This window comes from Cucumis melo, chromosome 7, assembly GCF_025177605.1.
Source record: "Cucumis melo cultivar AY chromosome 7, USDA_Cmelo_AY_1.0, whole genome shotgun sequence".
Taxonomy (NCBI): Eukaryota; Viridiplantae; Streptophyta; class Magnoliopsida; order Cucurbitales; family Cucurbitaceae; genus Cucumis; species Cucumis melo.
This window is the reverse complement of record NC_066863.1, coordinates 25,234,906-25,256,706: the sequence shown is the minus strand read 5'-3', so window position 1 is coordinate 25,256,706 and position 21,801 is coordinate 25,234,906. Positions and strand designations below refer to the sequence as shown.

Below are 21,801 nucleotides of genomic sequence, written 5' to 3'. Positions count from 1 at the left end.
AGAAAAGAAGCGAGTTATCGCTGTTTACCAGATGTAAAGTTTCAAGCACGAAAGGAAAAAGGGCTCTGTTTCCGTTGTAATGAAAAATATTCCGCTGACCATAAATGTAAGATGAAGGAGTTACGCGAATTGAGGATGTTTGTGGTGGTTGGAGAGAATGAGTAGTATGAAATAATTGAAGAAAAAGAGCCAGCACAGAAAGAACTAGCATCCTGGAGGTGAAGAACGATAACCAAACTCTTGTGGAACTGTCGATCAATTCAGTTATCGGATTAAATGAACTAGCATCATTACTCCTTACAATTTTGGATTTTCACTTGTTTTATTGTTGGATGTTATGTGACCTTAAGAGAAGGTGATTTTCATTATCTTCAAAATCTGAGTCATTCTTCGATGGCACAATTAGGATTTGGTCATTCATAAACAAAATATTTGAGTTTGATGGTAGGATAATTATATGGCTTAGTAAACGTCACATATAGCATAGTTAGTGATGAGGGCAGTAACCCTCCCTCGTGAATACAAGATTTTTGGCCCTTTTCTTAATATAGATATTCCAAGAAAATAACTCCTTCCAACCTTGAATTTTTAAGTAGGAGCTTTTTCAAATATAAAAGAAATTGACAAATTATTTACGGTTCATAAAACAAAATTAGTAAAAGATAAAATTTATTATCCTTAATTTTTCTACGAGTCGTAAATATTTTGTCGAATATTGTATTTTTGACCATTTATCTTCAAAGAATTTTTACTTAGTTTTTAGTGTTTCAAATTTGCTAATTTTAGGTTTGAATTTTCAAGAATAAGTTTAAAATATCTCTCCACTGACCCAAGTAAATTAAAATGAGAAAATTGGTTTGCTCTGTTATTTTATTTTATTATTTCGATGTATAAGGGATCCCTAACCTAATTGAGTTTCTACAAAAGAAAAAAAGTTTACATATCTAATAAATAAAAAATTGAAAATTGAAAATTTATTAGTGTTTAATCCAAATTAGAGAAATACTTTTTAATCTATGGGTCCATGAGATATAATGTTGATTATTTCTTCGCATCAAATTTTCATATCGTATTTTTTCTAGTTTTAGTTTTCATAATTGCTCTATTTTACTTTCTCTCTAGTTTTAGGTTTAAATTTCTAGCTCATCTTCAAACTTTTATTTTAGTTATGGCTCAGATTCTCACTCTTTTTCACTATTATTTGATATGTTTAACATATAGAAAAACTACGTTTCTTGACGACAAAATATAGAAGAAAAAAAAAAGAAAAATTGATAAACTACTTGTCATCATAAATGATAAATTTTATTAATGATCAAATGTTCTATTTTTTATATTTTTTATATTTTAATATAATTGCTAAGAAAATGAATAGACTGAGACTCATCTCATAAAACCCAAAACGCAAGAAAACCTCGCGTTTAGGGTTCTTCAACTTTTTTTCAAAAAGAGCAATAGGAACCTTAGTTTTTCCACGCGCGAGCCATTTCTCCTGCTCATCTCCTCCTTCGATCTTCTTTATTCTTCGCCACTTCGCCGCCCTCCTCTCCCGTTCCTTCACCTTCGCTCTTCTTCGCCGGTAAGCGTTCTCTCTCTCTCTCTCTCTCCCTCCATCTCACTCTCCGTTTCGTTTTACAGCTACTCTTTCTTTCTCTCTTCTTTTAGCTGCTCTGTCTCCTCCTACTGAATTTTTTATGCAGTTTCCCCATTACTGTGTTCTTAAGATATTGCATCTGACTTATATATTATTTTCTAAGATATTGCATCTCTTTTCTCGTTGTGAATTTTTCTTGAACAGTTTAACCTAGACTGTGGTCTCTCTGGAGCATGATGTTCTTTAGGGTAACTTTAGGAACATACTGTATATGAAATTATGCTGGTGCGGTTGTAATTACTGTTATTCTTTCTATGTGCTTATGGTTGTATGTTTGTCATGTAATTGCAGCCTCACTCCAAGGACATTGCCCAGGATCTACTTCCAGTTACGACATGAGGTATTATGTTCTTCGGTATTTGTATACTTCTTTTGTTCGCGCATCTTAGTCTTTTTTGTTTTTTTAGTAAATTCTTTACATACTAATGGCTTTCGTGTCCTTTTTTGTCTTCAATTGCAGCCGACCAATGGAGGAAGATGTAAGTTCCTTCAGTCTTTTATGCTTTTATTTTTAGTACTTTCATCCAATATATGTTGCCTTTGCCTAATTGGTCTAGCCTCTATATTAGCACAAGTGTTAATGAATCATGTCTTGCTCTTGAGTCATTACCAATGCTTTTCATTGTATAATATCTGCGGCTTCTTTTTCTTTTCGTTTACACAACTCTTGTAAGTTGGAAGAAAGTGTTATCTTCGTACCGAAAAAATATGATCTTTTTTCCCACAATTATTTGACTAGTCCACATGAAGCAACTATTATTCGGCTATTTCTTTTTAAGTTATTAATTTTGGGTGACGTTTTGTCACGTTTTTTTTAAAAAATTAATCTATTTGTTTTTTAAACCTTTAGTTAAAAAGGTCGGCTTCATGTCAAATTTAAATATAACCAAATTCTACTGGTTGAATGATATTTTTACATGTTGAGGTTTGAAGCTCAGAAACCATTTCAAAAGTTCAACTGGCCATTGTGTTTGGACCAGGAAGGGCCAGATATTTTTTATGTCTTCAAAAAGAAAATTTCTTATTTTCTATCATTCACCTGGCTTCCGTGAATGATGTTTCTTGAACCATCTAGTAAAGCAATACCAGTTCTTTGTTGGGAATTCGTTGGTAGTTCATCTTTAAAAAGGGTTTGATTATTAGCATTGTTAGTTCTTTCTCAATAGAAGTCTTTGTTTCTGTTAAATGTGAAATTTGTTTTATCTTTCAGGTGCTATGATTGGCAAGAAAGGATATGATTTCTTAAAACTAGTTTTGTACCTTTTGGAGTAAAACTGATGATCTTTTGATTCAGTTCTGTTTTTCTCTTTCAACTTTGATTCTATAGTTGGTTAATGTATTTTTTTTCTCTATCCATTTGATGGTTGTTTACCTACTTCTTACACTTTGCATTCTACTTGTGAAAAAATGTTCCGCTTTTAAATAAAAAATTTTAACTGTGACTTTGGTTTAATCTCTCCAGTCACCCTTCCTTAGTTTGTTCCTTTGGGGTCTTAGTGCAAAATTCTTGGACTTGTGTTCTGTATTTTTTTCGACTTCCAACTCTATCGAAGTATTTCTACAAACACAATTACGAATTACTTTGAACTCTCTGCAGACTAGCAAGAATGAGGAAGAAGAGTTCAATACTGGTCCACTTTCCGTGCTCATGATGAGTGTTAAAAATAACACTCAGGTATGCATTTGTTTATGTTGTGTGCGTTTAACAGTTCCACTTTGTAAATCAAGGCATAACTGTTCAAGTGAAAATGATGTTAAAATGTTTTGAACCTCCTTGACAGGTTCTCATAAATTGCCGCAATAATAAGAAGCTTTTGGGACGTGTAAGGGCCTTCGACCGGCATTGTAATATGGTTCTGGAAAATGTTAGAGAGATGTGGACTGAGGTTTGTCTTATTGATGTGTGCTTACTGTTTACTCTTTTTCTTGCTTAGCTCGAGTCATGGATCTTATGTCTTATTACTATGACCAGGTACCTAAAACTGGGAAAGGCAAGAAAAAGGCTCAGCCTGTTAACAAGGACAGATTTATCAGCAAGATGTTCCTCAGAGGAGACTCGGTCATTATCGTTCTTAGGAATCCCAAGTAAGAAGAGTTGATCATCTCATCATATGTTCAGTTTGGATTCTCGAGTCTACTCCATTTGTCTACCAATCTTTCTTCCTTGTCATCATCAAACTTTCATTTGATAGCCTGATCTTCTGCTAAGCTTGGGGCTATCTATATCAGTTTGTAGTATTTTTAATTTTTCTTTCCTGCAAACCATCTTACCAAATACTGTAACTCTAGAAAGTGTATCTGTTTAGGTATTGGAGATTATTTAGTAGAAATTCCATATGTTTTTGACGTGTGTATTGAATAGAGTTTATCTTTGCAACTGTTGAGACGTTATTTGTTTTGATCACAAGTGATATTATCATTCATAATTATGATGATCTTTTGGGCTTGGTAGATAATGTGCTGTTTCTCTAGTCTTGTTCCTTGTTGCATATCCAAGGAATCAAATTTTCATCGGGATGTCAACGTTTGTTGTGTTTATAAATCTTAGGGTTCGGCAATCATCAGTTGCTTTTGCATGTGTGCACACACAAACACTCTTCAATTTATGGCAATGGATATATGTTAGCTGTATTTCCTTCTTTTAGGACCTTTTCATATTTTTGTTATAGGAGAATTTCTTGACGTCCCATAGATTAGAAGGATGTTTTCATGCTAAATTCACATCAACAACTCTTTGCAATGATTTGTCTAGAAGTGATAACAGTTGGTTTTCACGAATGGTGATGGTCTGGTTAGTTAGAAATACAAATTTCAGTTAGCAAGTTGATAGTGAATGTGAGTTTTAGTCTAAAAGTTCACTTTGTTTCATTGACGTATGAGTATGGATAGCCCCTCTTTTGTCAAACCTTTAGATTGAATAGAGGATTTCCGTAAAAAAGGATGTGAGAGTTGGGATATCACTACAAATTTGAAACGGTAGGTTTGTTAGATGCTCTTCGCTTTGTTAAATTTAATCGTTTTTGGGAAATGCTGTTAGATCTAGCACTATGTCTTGGTGTTAAAAGTTGGTGAAAAGTCTAGATATTCGATGCTTGAGATAGAGAGAAAAAATTGAGTTCAAATTATTACAAGACCTCAACTTTATTAGTTTGAAATTTTTATGAATGCAATCCCAAAATTGAAGTATAAATTAATATTTTTCGTAAAATGAAATATCTAGTGTCTAATGAGTTAAAGTTGGCGTTAACTAATTTAATTCCATCAACGTTTTTATATGTTTATTAAAAAACTTCTTTTTTTCCCTCTCACTTTCAACTTTTACAAGTTTTCAACCAAACAGAAATTTTGTAAGAAAATTCTTACGGATTGACTTCATACTTTTACATCTTCGTGACATCATTTTTATTTTAAAAACACTCTAATAAAATTGTTCTTTCTATCTAATAAATGTAACTAACAAATTATCGGGGAACATCGTATATTTTCTTTCCTTTCACGTTTTCGTATCTTTTACTTGTCAATTTCGTAACATCTTAGTATCTATGGTTGTCTTTTCCTCATTCAAATATGAATGAATAAAATTAACTCATCAAAAGTTTGGATTTCTCACCACCAGAGGTTCAACCACCTTTAACCAACTCCACAATGCCTAGAATTCGAACCCACACGACTTTGACTACTGATTCACGAGGCAGAACACAAGGACAAAGGGGGACAATCCACCATACAATAGTGTTGTTAAACCATTTCCAATCAGAATGTCTCATCGTACGAGGAAGTAAACACGAAGAAATCTACATATAGATAATACAACGCGGATTGACATTTATAACAATGTATGCGCCATTAGAGCCAAGGAGATGATACAAAATACAAGTCAAGAGCCAAGGAGATAATACAAAATACAAGTCAAACCTCAGATTAATAACCTCTCAGTGACAATATCAATCGCATAGCCGTCTTCTCAGCTGTCAATAATGCTGCTTGTGCAGTTCTTCCCAACAAGCTCAAGCATTTTCGCACCTTCTGATGATGACCGCTATTCATGAAAGGATGTCATTCACAGGCTGGCTTCGTGTCGAAGCTGCTCAAGCAGATAGCAAAGGCTTGGAATGCAGAGAGGGGATAATGATAATCCATGGTGAAGATGTCTTTTCCAATTTTTCCGAACTGGAGAATTACCTTCTCTTGCTCTTCAACTGAAACATTGTGAGATTGATCAACAGCTGCAACGAGTTGAAAGTTCTTAACGGATGCAACAGTCACTCGCCCTCTGAAATTTAGGCACCAGCACTGCAGCTGCTCGTGCCATCTCGGTGCCTTGTTTTTAAGTACCAAGGATTCATCCGAGGCCCGAACTGCTGGTTCTGATTGGATTTTTGAGCCAAAGTCCTTGGTTGTTGAATCCTTTCTCATAGAATCGGACATGGAAGAAAGGTGGTCATCAATAGAGTATGTGAATGAAGTAGGTGTTGGGGCAGTGCCTCCCTCCTGAATCGAAGATACTGGAATCGTTTGCATGATGCACTGCATCCTTCGAGGACCTCTAGTACGAAGAACATTAAGTTCATACGATATTGTACCTACGCTGTAGTTACATGCAGGAACCCTAGGAGAGACTTGCTTAGAGCGAAATCTACGGCTTGACCGGCTATTTTGTCGAGCTGCAGGGTCACAAGGAGGCTGGCTGTCATAAATCGAGAACTTCGTACCCAGGAAATTAGACCTGACAAATGTTTGTAAAGTTAGCATGAAAAGAATACAAAAGACAAAAAAATAGAAGTCTATTAACACTCACCTTAATTTACCTACATAGGTACTACTCGCTCGAGAAAAGTCATCAGCTGCTAATGATATGATGAAGTCAGTACCAGCTGCTCTCCTGACCCTCTTGGCTGCTAACAACAATTTATCCTTTTCGTCCTCAGCTGTCAATTCAATTTGTGTCATGAGTCAAAAGCAAATATTCATATTCCATAACTTTCCAAAAGTATATTTGCATCAAGGCATGAATAAGTGGTCTATCAAGTCAGACTTTCGTTCTAGGAACTAATGACTATATAGTAGGAAGGGACATGGTCAACAAAAATGTCATCCAAAAGAATCCAAACCAATTGACCATTTCCATCCATCGATAGCTGTTCGTCTTAAAAGAGGAAATTCCCAAGTGAAATAAAGAAAAAAGAAATGCTTGTTAGGCTAAATAACAGACAAAAATAGTACAGAGTTGTTAGTGGCAAAAAAGCATGACGATTGCAAATTGCCATCTTTACATATAACCTTGGTTATTTAAAACTGCTGGACAAGTTTTTTCCTTCAAATTCATCAACGACAATATATTGAACTGTGAACAGAAATGACTTACAAGGAACCAAACCAAAGTACAGGAGGTAGGTTGAAGTTGCTCTATCCCTTCTGATGAAGCACTGAAATGGAGACTCCCGAGGGCCAGGCTTTAATTGTAAACAGAAAATCAGAATATGAATAAGAATATGAAAGGATTTCACCAAAAAGAGGGGGAGAAGGATAAAACCACGATACCTGCTTTAATGAGATTGGAAATGTGAGCCTTCCACATTGCTCAGGAGTTCTGATAATCTCCTTTGTAATGGTTCTCCAAGACCTACAAACTGAAGCACAAAAAACAACTACAGCTCGGGCAGGCCACGATGTTTCACTCTCTTCCACTCTCCGGATGATGTCTAAAAGTAATTCAGGGGGAAGATTTGCCCATCGACCTTGCTGAATTAACTCCAATGGAGAAGGTTCTTGATCCGGTGCAATATGCGACATTGTCCGGTTTCGCCAATGCCTACTCCCTTCTTCTCCTCGCTTAGAAATGCTCCCAATTCCATCTTTCATCTCTCGCAGCTCTCTAACAAAGCTTTTAAGCGACATCTTTCTCCAGCATAAGCAAGCACCCTTACTGTCAAAATCAAGCCTCCCACCGACCACCCTAATTAAATCAAACACACAAAGGGAGAAAGTTGAATAAAATGACAAGGCAAACTAAAGTGGAAAAGAAAAACAAAAAAAATGTACGTTCTCACGAACAAATATTACAGCTATTTAATTAAACTAGTGCAGACATTCATACCACTTACTTAAAGAACTTAACTTTCATTTTTCAACATGAACGCTAACTCCAATTGATGACTCCATAGATATGATACAGCTATTTCATCATAAATTTGCTTATAGCACACGACAAAAACGAGGGCAGATTACAATTTCCTCTTTCACAACCTCAAAAGTAAAACTTGTTTTCCTCATATTTTCGAGGCTAGGTCAAAATTTCCCATCAGAGATCCGGGGAAAACCCTACGGATTCAGTGATCTCACACGCAGATTCTCATCGACTCCATAAATAAAAACCTCACAATTACGAAAATGCCGCTGAAAACTTCGAAGAAGAAACCAACCTGTTCAAAGATCAGGCAGATCGAGAACAGAAAACAGCACAAACCCAGAACTCCCTGTCCACAATGCGTTCTTAAAAGAGATGCAGGAGCTCGTTGGGGAGAAGAAAACCCTCCAGATCAGAAGAAGAACATGGATCGAGACAGAGAAACAGGGGAAGACATGAAATCTTAAACCAAGAATCACCAAATTCAACTACATGAGAACCCCAGATCCCGTGGTGGTCGTCGTTGCAAAACCGTGAAGAATCGGCATGGTGAAGCGAAAAAAAAAAAAAAAAGAAGAAGGAGCGGAGAAGAGGAAGAAGAAGAAGAGGGTGAGGGAGGAACAGCGAAGCAAAGGAGTGCTTGGGCACCACCAGAGGCTGAGAGCTTCAATCACAAGACATGGCCCAGCCTTCTCGACCTTAAACGGATCCAGCCAATTTCTTCTTCATTTCTTTCTTCTTTTTCTCATTTTTATTATTTTATTTCAATTTCTATCTTTATCGGACTTTTCAATATCCATTACTATTATATAATAATTCAATTCATTCATTCATCACTATTATTATTATTATTTGTTGTCGAGTTTTTCTATTTGTTTGATTGGATTATAGTTCTACCTTTTAAATCAAAATAAATTTTGAATTTAAATGCAGGAGGAAAAATCATTCTAAACTACAAAATTGAAAAAAAGAATATTTATAAAATATAGCCAATATTTAAAATTTACGTATAATTTAAATTTTTAATTTTATACCGATTAAATTTCTTGATTTTAAAAATATTTAATACATCATTTAACTTTTAATTCTATGTCCAATAAATTTCTAAACTTTTGAATATATATGTCGATAGTAATTAAACAACTTTGTAAAATTTACAAACTTGTTAAAAATGGGATTTTGTTCTACATTTATCATATTAATTATCAATTAAATTTTAGAATCTCTAAACTTATTTGACACATAATAGAAAAAGCCTTCCAATTTATCCGAAAAATTTAGAAATGAAATTCTATTTTTATTTTTATTTTTATTTTTGAAAATTAAATCTATAATTACTCTTTAAATCTATAAATTTTAAAGAGTAATAGAAACTAAATAGTTAGAGAGGCGTAAAAATGCAATTAAGAAAGATATAAATTTAAATGTTGAATTTTGATTATATGATGAAAAATGGGTGTAATTATTAATAAAAGGGAAGGGAGAAGCGAATCTAGTGGTGTCTCTGCCTCATCGCTCAGAGTTCACATAAAAAAAAGAAAGGCAGAATTTTAATGGCACGTGTGAGTGTGTGAAACAACACGTACTTTATTTATTATATTAATTTAATATTTATTTGTTTATTTTGGCTTATAATACACAGCTGGCATCCATTCTATCCACATCGGCGAGATTTGAACGTCAAATCACAACCGTCGAATTAGTGTCCGAATACTTTTTACTACGGAGATTTGCACACCACCATCTGATGACTCTCATCACTACTCCTCCTCCCCTCCTAAAATGAGACCATATAAATTAACCCCAAAATCAAATTTTAATTCTATATGATTCCATTGTTAATCCTTTTCTTGTAAAATGTAATTTTGGTTTAATTTCCCAGGTTTGGTTTGAGTTTGAGATCTATTTCTGTTCCCATTCCTCTTCTCGTCGTCCTTCACACCCACCATGTATACTAGGTTTTGTAGTATACCTGCAGGATGATGCTTCGCTGCCGGACCTTCACCTAGCTCTGGTGGCGCCTATCTGGAAGTGGGTTTTCAGTTTAAAGAGCACAGAGACGGGCGAAGGGTGGTTGGATGATTCTCCTTGATGAAAATTGTGTTAAATGACTGCGGGTTTGGCCAATTTTCACGGCTGTGATTTCTGATATGTTTGTACCCAATTTGGAGTTGGGTGGGATTTGGGCACTTGCAGAAGATGAGGAAAGCGACATGGATGATGACGGAGAGATTGATTGGGATTAAAGTGGGATTAGCCATTTCGAGGGATTGGAAAATGGGAAGTGGTGATTTTGAAATTTGGAGGTGGAGTCAATCAGAAGTTATTGTCGGCGTTGATTTTGTAGAGAGATTCACCGGGGAAGAGAGAAACAAGAAAAGAGAAGGAATCCACCCGATAAGTAAAATAACCTTTTTCAAAAATGTCATCTCTTTCTAAATTTGCCCACTCTAACACGTTACCTTATCAAAAATTTACCCACCCAACTTCTTTTCATGATCAAATTAACTAAAAAACTATTTAGGAGTATCTTTCAAACCTTTATTTTAAAAGTTTGGAGAACAAACAAACACTAAATTCAAACTTCATCAATCAAAAATGCATTTTATCCATTTTTTTTTAAGTTGGATTGGGTTGATGGATGACTACTCTAAAGAAACAATAACAAATAATTTTAAGGTTTATTGACATTATAGTATACATTTTGACAAACAAAAATAGACCAAAAAAAAAAAATAACAATGGTATTTTTTTTAAAAAAAATGAATCATAGCTGTTTTGTGGAATTCAAGAACTCGTAGAGAGAAAAAAAAATCAAATTTCTTTCTCTTAATTCATTTTTAGTTAAAATGAATGTTTCTTCCCTCTATTTTTATGAAGAAAAAAAAATAATTTTAGGTGGGATTAATTAATGGTGAAAATCAAAGGTACAGTGGTTACCAATAGGGTTAAGGAAAGAAAGTGAATTAAGCAATGTAGGCATGAATTCAGGAGGAAAGGGCAAAAGAAGCTTTAAAGTAAACCCTCTCTCTCTCTAACTAATTTCCTCCTTTTTCAACCCTTAACTTTGAGTCCAAACATTTAAACAGTGGGTCCCTACCTTAACAATCCCTACGAATTATGATTAATCAATTCTTTTAATTAGTTTTTCCTTTTTAGAAAAATATTATAAATGAAATTACTCTTTTAATTTACTTTTACAGTATGGACTCAATTCAAGTATATGATATACTCAAATTCTCCTCCATTGTAATGTAATAATACCATGAATAAGTAACTTGATAAGATTGTCAATGTCAATACTATTTTATTTAGCTATAGTTTTATTTATACACTTCTTTTCCTTCTTTTACCCTTTTGCTTCTCATCCTTTTAAGAGAAAAAATGGCCTCTCATTTTCTCTAAATGCATAACTATTCATTATCTTGTTCTCGAATAAGATAATTGTCTATACATTTTTTTTAAAATAAAAGATAAATGTTGAACATGTTTTTATTTGCTCTTCATGTTGTTTATATAAGCAATCATAACAACAACTACATTAACATCTCAAAAAACTAGGTATATGAAAGAATAATGATAAAGGAAATGAGAATGATGAATAGACAATGTTTGTTATCCAAAACGTTATCAAATAGGTCCTAAACAATTTTCTTTTTGCAACAATGTAACTTTGTAATATATGAATTGAACATAAGTTCAAGTGAACATCAAGTCTAATAATTCTATTTGGTTTGGAAATCTCAGCCTCCAAGTTAGTCAAAAGCAAGGCAAGTAGTCTCTATCTGTATTTCGCTTGCAAGCTTTGGCTATGGAGACCCTTCCACAATTCCTACCAACTTCTTCTTAAAAAACCTTCAAAACCAGCGCAGCTTTCTGAATGGTATAAATACTTCGCATTGTTCACATTTAAGATCATTCATTATCATTCATATTTACATTACCTCAAAAAATATCATTGCCAAAAGAAAATGGCGGGCTTGGTTTGGGTCGTTCATCGTCTGACATTTCTCTTTGTTGCTTGTTGTCTAGGATTTATCTCATTTTCCGTAGAAGCTGCAATAAAGAGATATCAGTTTGATGTGAGTTATAAGTTATTACATGGATTCAAAAGCTGTAGAAATAGCAGATAGAGAAGGATATAGAATCTAGAGCGATCAATTTTATTTAACTTGCCTTTCTTATGAGATTTGTTTCTCAGGTTCAAGTGCAGAATATAAGTAGATTATGTCATGCAAAGCCAATTGTCACCGTAAACGGGAAGTTCCCAGGGCCAACAATATACGTACAAGAAGGAGATCGAGTTCTTGTCAATGTTACGAACCATGCTCAATATAACATGTCAATTCATTGGTAATAATGGGACATGGACCTTAATGACACGAGTGAAAATTGGCCCCTCCTGCCCCTCCACAAAAAAAAAAAAAAAAATAAAAATAAAAAAAAATCATTACTTGGGTTCTTATCTCAGTCACCTTCTGTATTTTATGCAGGCATGGATTGAAGCAGTATCGAAATGGCTGGGCAGATGGACCTGCTTACATTACGCAATGTCCTATTCAGAGAGGAAACAGCTATACCTATGATTTCAATGTCACAGGACAAAGAGGCACATTATGGTGGCATGCACACATTCTTTGGCTAAGGGCAACAGTTTATGGAGCAATTGTCATATTGCCCAAGCAAGGAACCCCTTATCCATTCCCTCAGCCAAACGGAGAATTTGAAATTCTTCTAGGTTAGTTCAGAAAATTTACTAGAAATTATAGTGTTTGGATCATTGTATGGAAATGTTTTATGATGGAATTGATACCTCTGGTGCAGGAGAATGGTGGAATAATGATGTCGAGGCGGTTGTCAACCAAGGATCGCGCATGGGCGTGCCACCAAATATGTCTGATGCTCACACAATCAATGGCAAGCCAGGGCCGCTCTTCCCTTGTTCAGAAAAACGTAAGAAATACTAATTGGAGAAAACTTTTGGGTCTTTAACCACAGTAATGATTTGGTTGTCCTTTGTGATTCATTTTCAGATACTTTTGCCATGGAGGTTGAAGCTGGAAAGACATATCTCTTGAGAATAATAAATGCTGCCCTCAACGATGAGCTTTTCTTTGCCATTGCTGGTCACAACATGACAGTCGTAGAGGTTGATGCAGTTTACACGAAACCATTCACTACACAAGCTATACTAATTGCACCAGGACAGACCACAAATGTCTTGTTGCAAGCCAACCAAGCACCTAATAGATATTTCATGGCTTCCAGGTCGTTCATGGATGTTCCAATTCCTGTGGACAACAAAACAGCCACCGGTATTCTCCAATACAGAGGAATCCCTAACACAATCCTCCCAATCCTTCCCCAATTACCAGCCTCAAATGACACGTCATTTGCTTTGAGCTATAACAAGAAGCTGAAAAGCTTAAACTCACCTCAATATCCTGCTAACGTTCCACTAGAAGTTGACCGAAAGCTTTTCTACACGATTGGTTTGGGCCAAAACGATTGCCCCACATGTCTAAATGGAACCCAACTCGTTGCTTCATTAAACAACATCTCTTTTGTGATGCCTCAAATTGGTCTTCTTCAATCTCATTACTTCAATATCAGTGGAGTATTTAGAACTGATTTCCCAGACAGACCTCCAACTCCATTCAACTATACTGGAGCACCACTGACCGCTAATCTGAGAACTGCAGTGGGCACGAGGCTTAGCAAGATTGCATTCAATTCTACGGTCGAGCTGGTATTACAGGACACCAATCTTCTTACTGTTGAGTCCCATCCATTCCATCTCCATGGCTACAACTTCTTTGTTGTTGGAACGGGGATCGGGAACTTCAACCCAGCCAAAGATCCCGCAAAATACAACTTGGTTGATCCCGTTGAGAGAAATACAGTCGGAGTTCCAACTGGAGGATGGACTGCCATCCGATTTAGAGCTGATAACCCAGGTGGATATTGATATTATTGACTTTAAAAAAGGAACAAAATTGAAATATGACTTATGGAAACTATATATATAAATATCTCATATCATTTTCATAATGAACTTACAGGAGTCTGGTTCATGCATTGTCATCTTGAAGTCCACACAGGATGGGGTCTAAAAACAGCATTTGTGGTTGAAGACGGACCTGGAAAAGATCAAAGCATTCTTCCACCCCCAAAGGATCTCCCACCATGCTAACCTTTGTACCCGGCAAAACGGAAACAAAAAAAGAGAAGAAAAAGGGGTGTAGAAAACACAGTGTTCTTTTGATTCCTGCTCAAGTTGAAGGAAATTTCTTTGCGACTTAAAATTATAATAAGATGCCAAAAATATTGTATATTGTTATCATTCTTTGCCTCTTCGTTCATAATCTAAAGCAATGATGTGTTTGAGAAACAGGAAACCAAATCGCAAGAAGCCTGGTCTAAGGCTTACTTTTGAAGAAATGTTATGTTACATAGCCAAGTTTTCTAATTAACAAACATTACTTCAACTATTAAGATGTAATTGGGGTGAACTAGAGTCTACTCAATAAACAAAAAAAAAAAGCCATTTATTTTGGTTAGAAATGGAAACGAACTTCTTCATTAAGATAATGAGTAAACAATAACACAAAAAGACCAATTAATGGAACCAACAGAACTCCTTTTTTTTTGTACTCCTGGGTGCAAGAAGGATTCGTGTAAATACATCCAAAGAAGCAATCCAAAGCAACCAAGACTAGATTTGAACCACATCAGTCAACAACCAATACTAGATTGTGATCAAAGCCTGACACAGCTTGCACAACATTACAATTCTCAAGGCTATCCAGAAAAACTGGCTCAGATTCATCACTGGAACTTCCTAACCCAAGTCTACCATCCCTTCCACATCCCCAAACCCACACTTCTCCCTTAGAGCCAAGAGCAATTGAATGTGCACGACCTCCTGACAATGATATAGGTGTTTCCCCAGCTAATCCTTCAATCGCCAATGGGATACTGTTTGGTCCTACTCTTCCAAGTTGAGACGTCTGATTCCATCCCCATGAGATGACACTCGTCGCATCTCTTTCGTCTTTGTTTGAAGTATCTTGGCATATTGCCAGAGAATGACCAAGTCCTGCAGCTATAGATTTAACATGGAAACTTGAATCAACTGGTAGCAACCCCAAATCTTGTGTAACTCGTCCCAATTGCCCATAAATGTTGCTTCCACAGCTTAGGAGGGTGCCATCGCCTGAGAATTTGACATTGGCATTAAACAAATATAGACAAATGTTTGGGTACTAATATGAAAGTGATTAGCTCCATTGTTACTTACGACAGAGAACCAAGGAATGATCAAGTCCACATGCAATGTCTACCACTTCAACACCAGTTACATCTTCCACCAAATGAGGTTCCCATATAATTGGCATATGTTTCTCATCTTCCATTGATTCCAAAACCAACCTTGCAGCAAGCTCAATTTTGGGCTTTTCTTGGCCATCTGTAGATCTATATGAACTTGAATCCAAAGGAGACATCTTCAGAGTTCTTCCAACATTTCCCAATCTGCCATCAGCATAATAACCCCACCCGAACAGTTTCCCATCCTCACTAAATGCAAGTGCATGTCCCCAACCAAAAGAGACCTGCCAAGAATATTAAGTTATTTTATATTAAAGATTCCAAAAGGTTTGAAATGGCAGTACAAGAGCTTGTGCTTTTTTCCTTTTTTTGGTATGTTTTTGGAATGTCAAATGTGGATGAGAAAACCAGCCAGCCTACCTTAACTATCTTTTCACCTTCAAGTGCTTGAACTCTAGAGGGTATAACAGCCTCCGTGACATCTTTTCCAAGACCAAGCTGTCCACGCTTAGATTTTCCCCAAATCCACAAACTTCCATCATCCCCAAGAGCAGCAGAGACAACACCTGAGGCAAATGCCGAACAAATTTTCACTTGGTCCAGCCCTATCACTCTCTTTGGTACATTCCAAGAATCTCTGTCGAAAATGACGTAAACAAAACATCAACACTTCAAATTCCAAAATGGATAGTGGAAGGTTAACATCAAACTATGAGAAATGATATGGTTCCATCAATATATCAGCAAATTTACCAAAATTATTTTTATGAACTGAAGCTGAACTAATCATAGCCTAATTTTTATGACATTCCAGTCAACATATGAGCTAGTAACTTTTAGTCGAACACTAGGATGAAGTAAGCATTTCTTGATCTATACCTTCGAACATCATATAGAGAGCTTTTTAACGTTGAATAAAAGAAATCAACTCAAAATAGCGATCACATTTCTTAAAAACTACCAAAAAAAAAAAAAAAAAAAACAGCAGAGACTCTGCAAGAGTTCTAATCGTAGTTGAGAGAGGGAGAAATAAAGCTACCTAGAGGAAGCAAAGCCCCGGCCAAGCTGCGCTTCATGATCTCTGCCCCAAGCCCAGAGACAGCCCTGCGAATCAACGGCGAGAGAGTGATAGTGGCCTGCTGCTACACTTGTAACATGGGAAGGAAGCCCCGGGACGGTAGTGGGCTCGTAAGCGGCGCCACCTACGCCAGTGAGTGAAGTAGGCAAGCCGATTGCGCCATGGCTACCATCTCCAAAGCTCATAACCGCCCGGCTGGATATACATCTTTTTCCGAAGTGGATGATTGAGATTCCCCTTTGCTGTTCCCTCGCCAGAATTCGAACTCCAGGAATCATCTCTCTCCATAATCCAATTTTGTTTGTTCAAATTATAATAGCCCACAAATCTACAATTTGGCTTCCATAACCGATTCTCAATTATTATTTTTTTGAGAGATTGAGTTTTAATCTTCCATCCTATTACAAAAATATATGCACTCAGATACTCCTATTTAATAATTCTAACTCTAAACCCTTGCGTACCCTAAATACAAATTTTTTAACTTCACCAATATTTTTACTTTATATTTCATAGCTTAACTTCATATGGTGGAGTTCTACTTGAGTCGAGTGAATTTTATCGAAGATATTGTTGGGTTACTACTTCTTCCCACATTATTAGCTTTAGTTGGTGTGTGCATTTCATTGATAATATAATACATCATATAGATTGTATTCTTAGCACTCCAACTACATTTTATTTTATAGGCGAGGTTAAACTTATTTAAATTAAATATCTAAATCATTACACTTGTCAATTGAATTAGAGTTCATTTTAATCGATCTTGAACTATATTTTATGTTATACATTTAATTTTTCACGTATCGATTACTTTCATTTACGGGGTATTTAATTTTCTTTCAAAATCATATAATCTTTCGACTTAAATTGAGTAGTTTAGACATTAACTTATCCATTTTTTCTTTTAATTAAATAAACACAAACCATAATACGAAGAATACAGGAAGAGTGTATGTTTTTTGGTAGCCGTATTTATGATAATGTATGGATAGATTATGAGCATAGTGCAAGTAGTAGTCTATATGAGACGGTAATAAAAACGAATGTACAAATTTGCAAAGTTTTACTTTCCCAAAAGTCTCCAACCGTTGAGATATTTGATAAGCACCGAAAGGGACGGTGGAGATGGGATGATTAGCAGTAGTGAACCGCAGGGGAAAAGGCTCTCCACTTTTGGGGAAATATCTATTAAATAAATAATATAAATATCTTCCACCTCCCTTTGTATCATTGCCCACACCATTGTTGAGAGCTCGCGACTATCTGCTCCACCAATCCAAGTGAAAGAAAAAGCGAGGGCGGCGCCACCGATCCTCTTCTCCGGCTGACAAAATAGATTCCGATCGCAAGCGGAAGAAATCGGCTCATTCGATCTCCTCTACGGATCGAACTGCGAAGGAAAAGCGTAGCAGCAGCAAGAAAAACAAGATGTCCTCTTCGGCGCCCACTGGTCAGGTTAGGGCATCGCATATACTCATAAAGCACCAAGGTTCGCGACGTCCTGCTTCGTGGAAAGATCCGGAAGGCAGAATTATCAAGAATACCACTCGTGAGAGTGCCGTCTCTCAGCTTACTGTCATTCGAGACGACATCATTTCCGGCAAGGCTAAGTTTGAGGATATTGCTACTCGCATCTCTGACTGCAGCTCTGCCAAGCGTGGCGGCGATCTAGGTTCGCTCATTAACCTCCTTTATTTTGGCTCCTTTTTTTCTCTCTTGATTTTCTGATCGTTGCGTACTTGTTACTTTTTATTCCCCATTTCTTGTCTGATTCGTGTAATTTTCAGTCCGGAATCAGGTTGTTTTCACTTTATCATGCATTGAACCTTGAGCCCTAGACTTAACTGTGAGAAATATTAGGCTCACGTTTGATGAAATACTAGTTTTCTACTTTGGTTTGCTCGCAATTGCTTTTGTCTTTCTCATGGAAACAAACATTTGAATTGGTAGCCAAATTCCAGAAGCAGAAATTAAAACCCGCTTCATTTGGCTTGGATTTTGAGAACGTCTGTAAAAAGTAAAATTGAACACAAAAAAACCTTTTGGGGAAGTTGTGTTTAAGTTTAATTTTCAAAACCTAATAATTTAAAGCCCCAAATGATTATCAAAGGGCCGTAGTCTTTGGGTTTTGATTTGTTGAAAATTTAAGATTTAGGTTTCAAATAGTTGAATATGTAAACAGAATATCTTAATCTCGGTTGGATTTTACTGGGGATATGTGTCTATATTTATGTATTTGCTTCATTCAAGTGTGGGATTCATCTCGTTTTGGTAGGACAGAATACCCTTGAGTATGATTATATCCTGCCACTCCCTTATTTTCGTTGTTTTTGTTGAATTGTTATTTCTGTGAGTGAGGAACCGTATTATATCTCAGTTTCTTTACTTACTTTCTGAAAAAGCTACTATCATCCTGTTGATGCTCGAGGAATTACCACATGATTGTGATAGATTTGGTTATCTTCTTACTTTTAGAACCTGGAACTAGGTTGATACACTTTGATGAATTTTGTGTGGACCATTTTACTTGAAAACCAATGAAAGGATGACTTAATCAGTTCTTGATTTTAGTTAAATGGATTTTGTTTATGTGCTGTCAATTGTTTAAACCAACATCCAATGGGAAAATCTATCTTCAGCTTTTCTCATATATTTAGGAACAAGCAAGAACATTAGCACTTCGAAACTCTCTTTGGAATTCTATGAGGTCTATGAACTTAAATCAAAGCTTACTCTCATACGAGTCTGACATCATTTCCAGCAAATGAACCCCCCCCCCCCCCCTAGGGCAAAAAAAAAAAAACAATTCTCTTTTTGTTAAAATTGGGTCTTCTTCTTCTTCTTCTTATACTTAACCTTTCAAGTAAGAGAGAATTAAAGAGAAAATTTTATATTCTTAATATATTTTGTCTCCGCTTGGTTTTTTTCTCCACCTTTGCTTGTGTCTGCTAGAAATTTGTAGTTATGTACTCATCCCTACAAGCCCAGCCGATAAACTCCCAAAGAGTAATTATGTTTGGCGTTCAATAGGAGGTCTTTCGACAATTTCTAGGATCAGAAGGATATGTCGTGATGTTTTATTCATTAATAGCTGATATTTTATCCTAGCAATTGTGCTTGTATGGGTTAGGTTATCATACACAATATAGAATGCATCTAAACGATCAACACAAAAATGTTATTACAGGTCCTTTTGGGCGTGGCCAGATGCAGAAGCCATTTGAAGAAGCAACATTTGCCCTCAAGGTTGGAGAGATAAGCGACATTGTTGATACCGACAGTGGAGTTCACATCATCAAGCGCACTGCTTAAACTTCTCTCATGAATCTCATGGCTTCACTTATGAAGCATTTAACCCATTCGGCCGTTAGCCAAATCAAAGTTGTTCAAGTAAGATTTGTTTCTTCTGCTTCAGGCCACACGAATTTCTTACTATAATACTCTCTTGATAATCCATGTGATTTGGTTATAGCTACTCTGTTTCGGTGACACTGAAGTTCGATGCTTTTTTATGCCATTGAATTTTTGCCTTTGTAAACGCGACAACATAAACATTAAAACTGGTTGTGGTTTTTCAATTTTTCGTGTCTATTAGTACTCTATACTTGTTTTTTTAGTTCAACACTGTGATGAGGTTCTCAAAACATCTGATCTCGTAGTCATCGTATTGGTTTGGGTTATTGTTCTGGAAAGGATAGAAAATGGACTTTTTGGTAACATTTTTTTCCTTTTCTTCCTGAAAAATGAAAAATAGAAATTTACCTGAATTGTGTTAGGAACTGTTTTCTAAAATAAAGGCTTATTTAGGTTAAAGTACAATGAAGTGCTTTTCTTTTGATAACGGTTAAATTTGATGACATTGCAATTCATGTGACTTAGGAACTCTTAAGATAAGTTTGAAATTTTGATGAAATATTAATTGACTTTAATTAATAAAGGTTAAAAAATTTTAGACAAAAGATATTTTTAAATATAATAAAATAAATTAAAATATTTACAAATGATAACAAAACTTTAGATTTTATTAATGATAGACATGGATAAATTTATTGTAGTTTATCAATATTATCCATAAATGTATGTCGGTATCAGAAATTTTGTAATTTTTGTTTTTGTTAAATTTAACATTTTTGATAATTTTTTCTTTTTTAAAAAAATATAATTTTGTCATATTCTATAAATATTTTGTCAAATTTCGCGAATGGCATTACGGGTTTTTTTTTTTAAAAAAAAAGAATATACCTATTTTTCTATGAGTTATAAATATGTTTTTATTATTTTTGTTATTTTTCTTTATTATTATTATTATTTTGGTAAGGATTATAGTAAAAAATGAGATTTGATGTTTTTAGTTTTTGCAATTATTTCGAAATTTTAAGAATATTTAATTCTATTTTCAAATCTTGTTCATTCACTTTGGTTGATATTCATTTAGGAGATATGATTTATTTTCTTTTATATTGTTAATTGAAAGTCAAAATGCTTCAAGAAGATCGTTATTGGTATGGCATAGTTTATTTTACACATATTGTTTGATATACAAGATTGTGTATTATTCAAAGACATTACATGTTCAAGTACCTCTTGAATATACTTTCATCTAAAATTCAAATATATATCAAACTCAATGTGTTGTTTATATTAAATGTTCCTTTTATCTTTTCCTTTAAACCCTTTCTTGTTGATTCTTGCTTTTTTTACGAACTGCTTTGGATTTTAAAGAGAAATTCTTCTTTTAACTTGTGTTGCTCATGGTTTTAAAAAGCAACTCTTTTAGAACATTTCTTCTGATAAATATATTTTTCACAGATTTATTATTTTACATGAAAAAACTTTATAAAGTATCTACCGATATACTAAAATATCATATCTTATATGAATTATACTGTAATAGATTATTATTTGTTTTTGTTACGATATAGAAAGATCCAATAGTCTTTTATATCTATTGCCGTTTTTCCTTGATACAACGGTTATGGGCTAAAATTTTAATTTTAGTCTACAAGAAATTTTAAATTTAATACTATGAACAACTATTATTATTATTATTTAGTCAATTTCAATAAAATTTAACTTTTACCGACTAAATGTAAGATTGATTTAAAATATAAATATTAAAATTGAACATTTGAATGTTTCATTTGAAGGACTTTTTTGAAATAAAGTACTCACTGTTTTAATTCTAAACTAATGGTAAATTATTTTAACTTTTTTAAGAGTACTGTTGGAACTTTTAAAATGAGACTTTTAGAAAAGAATTACATACTTGAGGGATATTTTTCATTATTAGGCTAAATTAAATCTATATAATTTAAAAAGGAAAAGTTATTTTAGATGATGATATTGTTAAAAATATTTATAAATACGATAAAATATCATAGTTTGTATATGATCGGTCATAACAGTTTACTTTTTTATGTTGATGAACACAAATAGCAGTGTATTGCAATCTATCACCTGTAATATTCTACTATAAAATTTGTTTTTTTTTTAACTCAGATTGCTTTGTGGGTTTCAATTGGACAACTTGCTTATATTGTAAATTTAGAAAATTTTCTCTTACTTATATCGTAAGTTATGTGTATGGGATCTTGCATCAACTTTTACTAA

At 34.7% G+C, this 21,801-nt stretch overlaps 5 protein-coding genes across 7 annotated transcripts; 3 read left to right on the top strand and 2 right to left on the bottom strand.

Moving 5' to 3' along the window:
• Window positions 1–1,369: 1,369 nt before the first annotated feature.
• On the top strand, window positions 1,370–4,089 carry LOC103493191 (uncharacterized). 3 transcript variants are annotated; one of them, XM_051087162.1, is made up of 6 exons: window positions 1,370–1,579; window positions 1,946–1,994; window positions 2,115–2,133; window positions 3,252–3,329; window positions 3,436–3,540; window positions 3,627–4,089. In XM_051087162.1, exons 2-6 carry the CDS (start codon window positions 1,990–1,992, stop codon window positions 3,741–3,743), a joined length of 324 nt encoding a protein of 107 aa, XP_050943119.1. In that variant the 5' UTR covers window positions 1,370–1,579; window positions 1,946–1,989; the 3' UTR covers window positions 3,744–4,089. The 3 variants fall into 3 exon arrangements, with proteins under 3 accessions (XP_050943119.1, XP_050943120.1, XP_050943118.1); XM_051087161.1 differs by lacking the exon at window positions 1,370–1,579 and adding an exon at window positions 1,763–1,842; XM_051087163.1 differs by lacking the exon at window positions 2,115–2,133 and having other exon boundaries at window positions 1,430–1,579; window positions 1,946–2,001.
• Window positions 4,090–5,379: 1,290 nt separating this feature from the next.
• On the bottom strand, window positions 5,380–8,555 carry LOC103493190 (tubby-like F-box protein 5). The gene is made up of 5 exons (XM_008453850.3): window positions 8,077–8,555; window positions 7,196–7,610; window positions 7,020–7,107; window positions 6,453–6,582; window positions 5,380–6,380 (listed from the first exon to the last, which is right to left on the bottom strand). Exons 2-5 carry the CDS (start codon window positions 7,550–7,552, stop codon window positions 5,711–5,713), a joined length of 1,245 nt encoding a protein of 414 aa, XP_008452072.1. The 5' UTR covers window positions 7,553–7,610; window positions 8,077–8,555; the 3' UTR covers window positions 5,380–5,710.
• A 2,815-nt stretch (window positions 8,556–11,370) lies between these two features.
• LOC103493186 (RCC1 domain-containing protein RUG3, mitochondrial) lies at window positions 11,371–16,610 on the bottom strand. The gene is made up of 5 exons (XM_008453848.3): window positions 16,150–16,610; window positions 15,531–15,747; window positions 15,082–15,394; window positions 12,595–14,997; window positions 11,371–11,837 (listed from the first exon to the last, which is right to left on the bottom strand). The coding sequence occupies exons 1-4, from the start codon at window positions 16,464–16,466 to the stop codon at window positions 14,513–14,515; spliced, it is 1,332 nt and encodes a 443-aa protein (XP_008452070.2). The 5' UTR covers window positions 16,467–16,610; the 3' UTR covers window positions 11,371–11,837; window positions 12,595–14,512.
• On the top strand, window positions 11,732–14,345 carry LOC103493188 (laccase-11-like). The gene is made up of 6 exons (XM_008453849.3): window positions 11,732–11,863; window positions 11,983–12,134; window positions 12,275–12,519; window positions 12,606–12,734; window positions 12,815–13,738; window positions 13,844–14,345. Exons 1-6 carry the CDS (start codon window positions 11,753–11,755, stop codon window positions 13,972–13,974), a joined length of 1,692 nt encoding a protein of 563 aa, XP_008452071.2. The 5' UTR covers window positions 11,732–11,752; the 3' UTR covers window positions 13,975–14,345.
• A 772-nt stretch (window positions 16,611–17,382) lies between the features above and the next one.
• On the top strand, window positions 17,383–19,769 carry LOC103493185 (peptidyl-prolyl cis-trans isomerase Pin1). Its single transcript, XM_008453847.2, has 2 exons — window positions 17,383–17,863; window positions 19,379–19,769. Exons 1-2 carry the CDS (start codon window positions 17,620–17,622, stop codon window positions 19,501–19,503), a joined length of 369 nt encoding a protein of 122 aa, XP_008452069.1. The 5' UTR covers window positions 17,383–17,619; the 3' UTR covers window positions 19,504–19,769.
• Window positions 19,770–21,801: the final 2,032 nt, after the last annotated feature.

Excerpts from the sequence above, each read along its gene's own strand:
- LOC103493191 (XM_051087162.1), top strand. Across the intron at positions 3,330-3,435 it reads GTGTTAAAAATAACACTCAG|GTTCTCATAAATTGCCGCAA; the intron begins GTATGCATTTGT and ends CCTCCTTGACAG. Across the intron at positions 3,541-3,626 it reads TTAGAGAGATGTGGACTGAG|GTACCTAAAACTGGGAAAGG; the intron begins GTTTGTCTTATT and ends TACTATGACCAG.
- LOC103493190 (XM_008453850.3), bottom strand. The coding sequence starts at position 7,552 with ATGTCGCTTAAAAGCTTTGTTAGAGAGCTGCGAGAGATGAAAGATGGA. Across the intron at positions 6,583-7,019 it reads GTACTTTGGTTTGGTTCCTT|CTGAGGACGAAAAGGATAAA; the intron begins GTAAGTCATTTC and ends TTGAATTGACAG. Across the intron at positions 6,381-6,452 it reads ACCTATGTAGGTAAATTAAG|GTCTAATTTCCTGGGTACGA; the intron begins GTGAGTGTTAAT and ends AACATTTGTCAG.
- LOC103493188 (XM_008453849.3), top strand. The coding sequence starts at position 11,753 with ATGGCGGGCTTGGTTTGGGTCGTTCATCGTCTGACATTTCTCTTTGTT. Across the intron at positions 11,864-11,982 it reads TAAAGAGATATCAGTTTGAT|GTTCAAGTGCAGAATATAAG; the intron begins GTGAGTTATAAG and ends TTTGTTTCTCAG. Across the intron at positions 12,135-12,274 it reads TATAACATGTCAATTCATTG|GCATGGATTGAAGCAGTATC; the intron begins GTAATAATGGGA and ends TATTTTATGCAG.
- LOC103493186 (XM_008453848.3), bottom strand. The coding sequence starts at position 16,466 with ATGATTCCTGGAGTTCGAATTCTGGCGAGGGAACAGCAAAGGGGAATC. Across the intron at positions 15,748-16,149 it reads CGGGGCTTTGCTTCCTCTAG|AGATTCTTGGAATGTACCAA; the intron begins GTAGCTTTATTT and ends CATTTTCGACAG. Across the intron at positions 15,395-15,530 it reads AAGGTGAAAAGATAGTTAAG|GTCTCTTTTGGTTGGGGACA; the intron begins GTAGGCTGGCTG and ends TATTCTTGGCAG.
- LOC103493185 (XM_008453847.2), top strand. The coding sequence starts at position 17,620 with ATGTCCTCTTCGGCGCCCACTGGTCAGGTTAGGGCATCGCATATACTC. Across the intron at positions 17,864-19,378 it reads CAAGCGTGGCGGCGATCTAG|GTCCTTTTGGGCGTGGCCAG; the intron begins GTTCGCTCATTA and ends ATGTTATTACAG.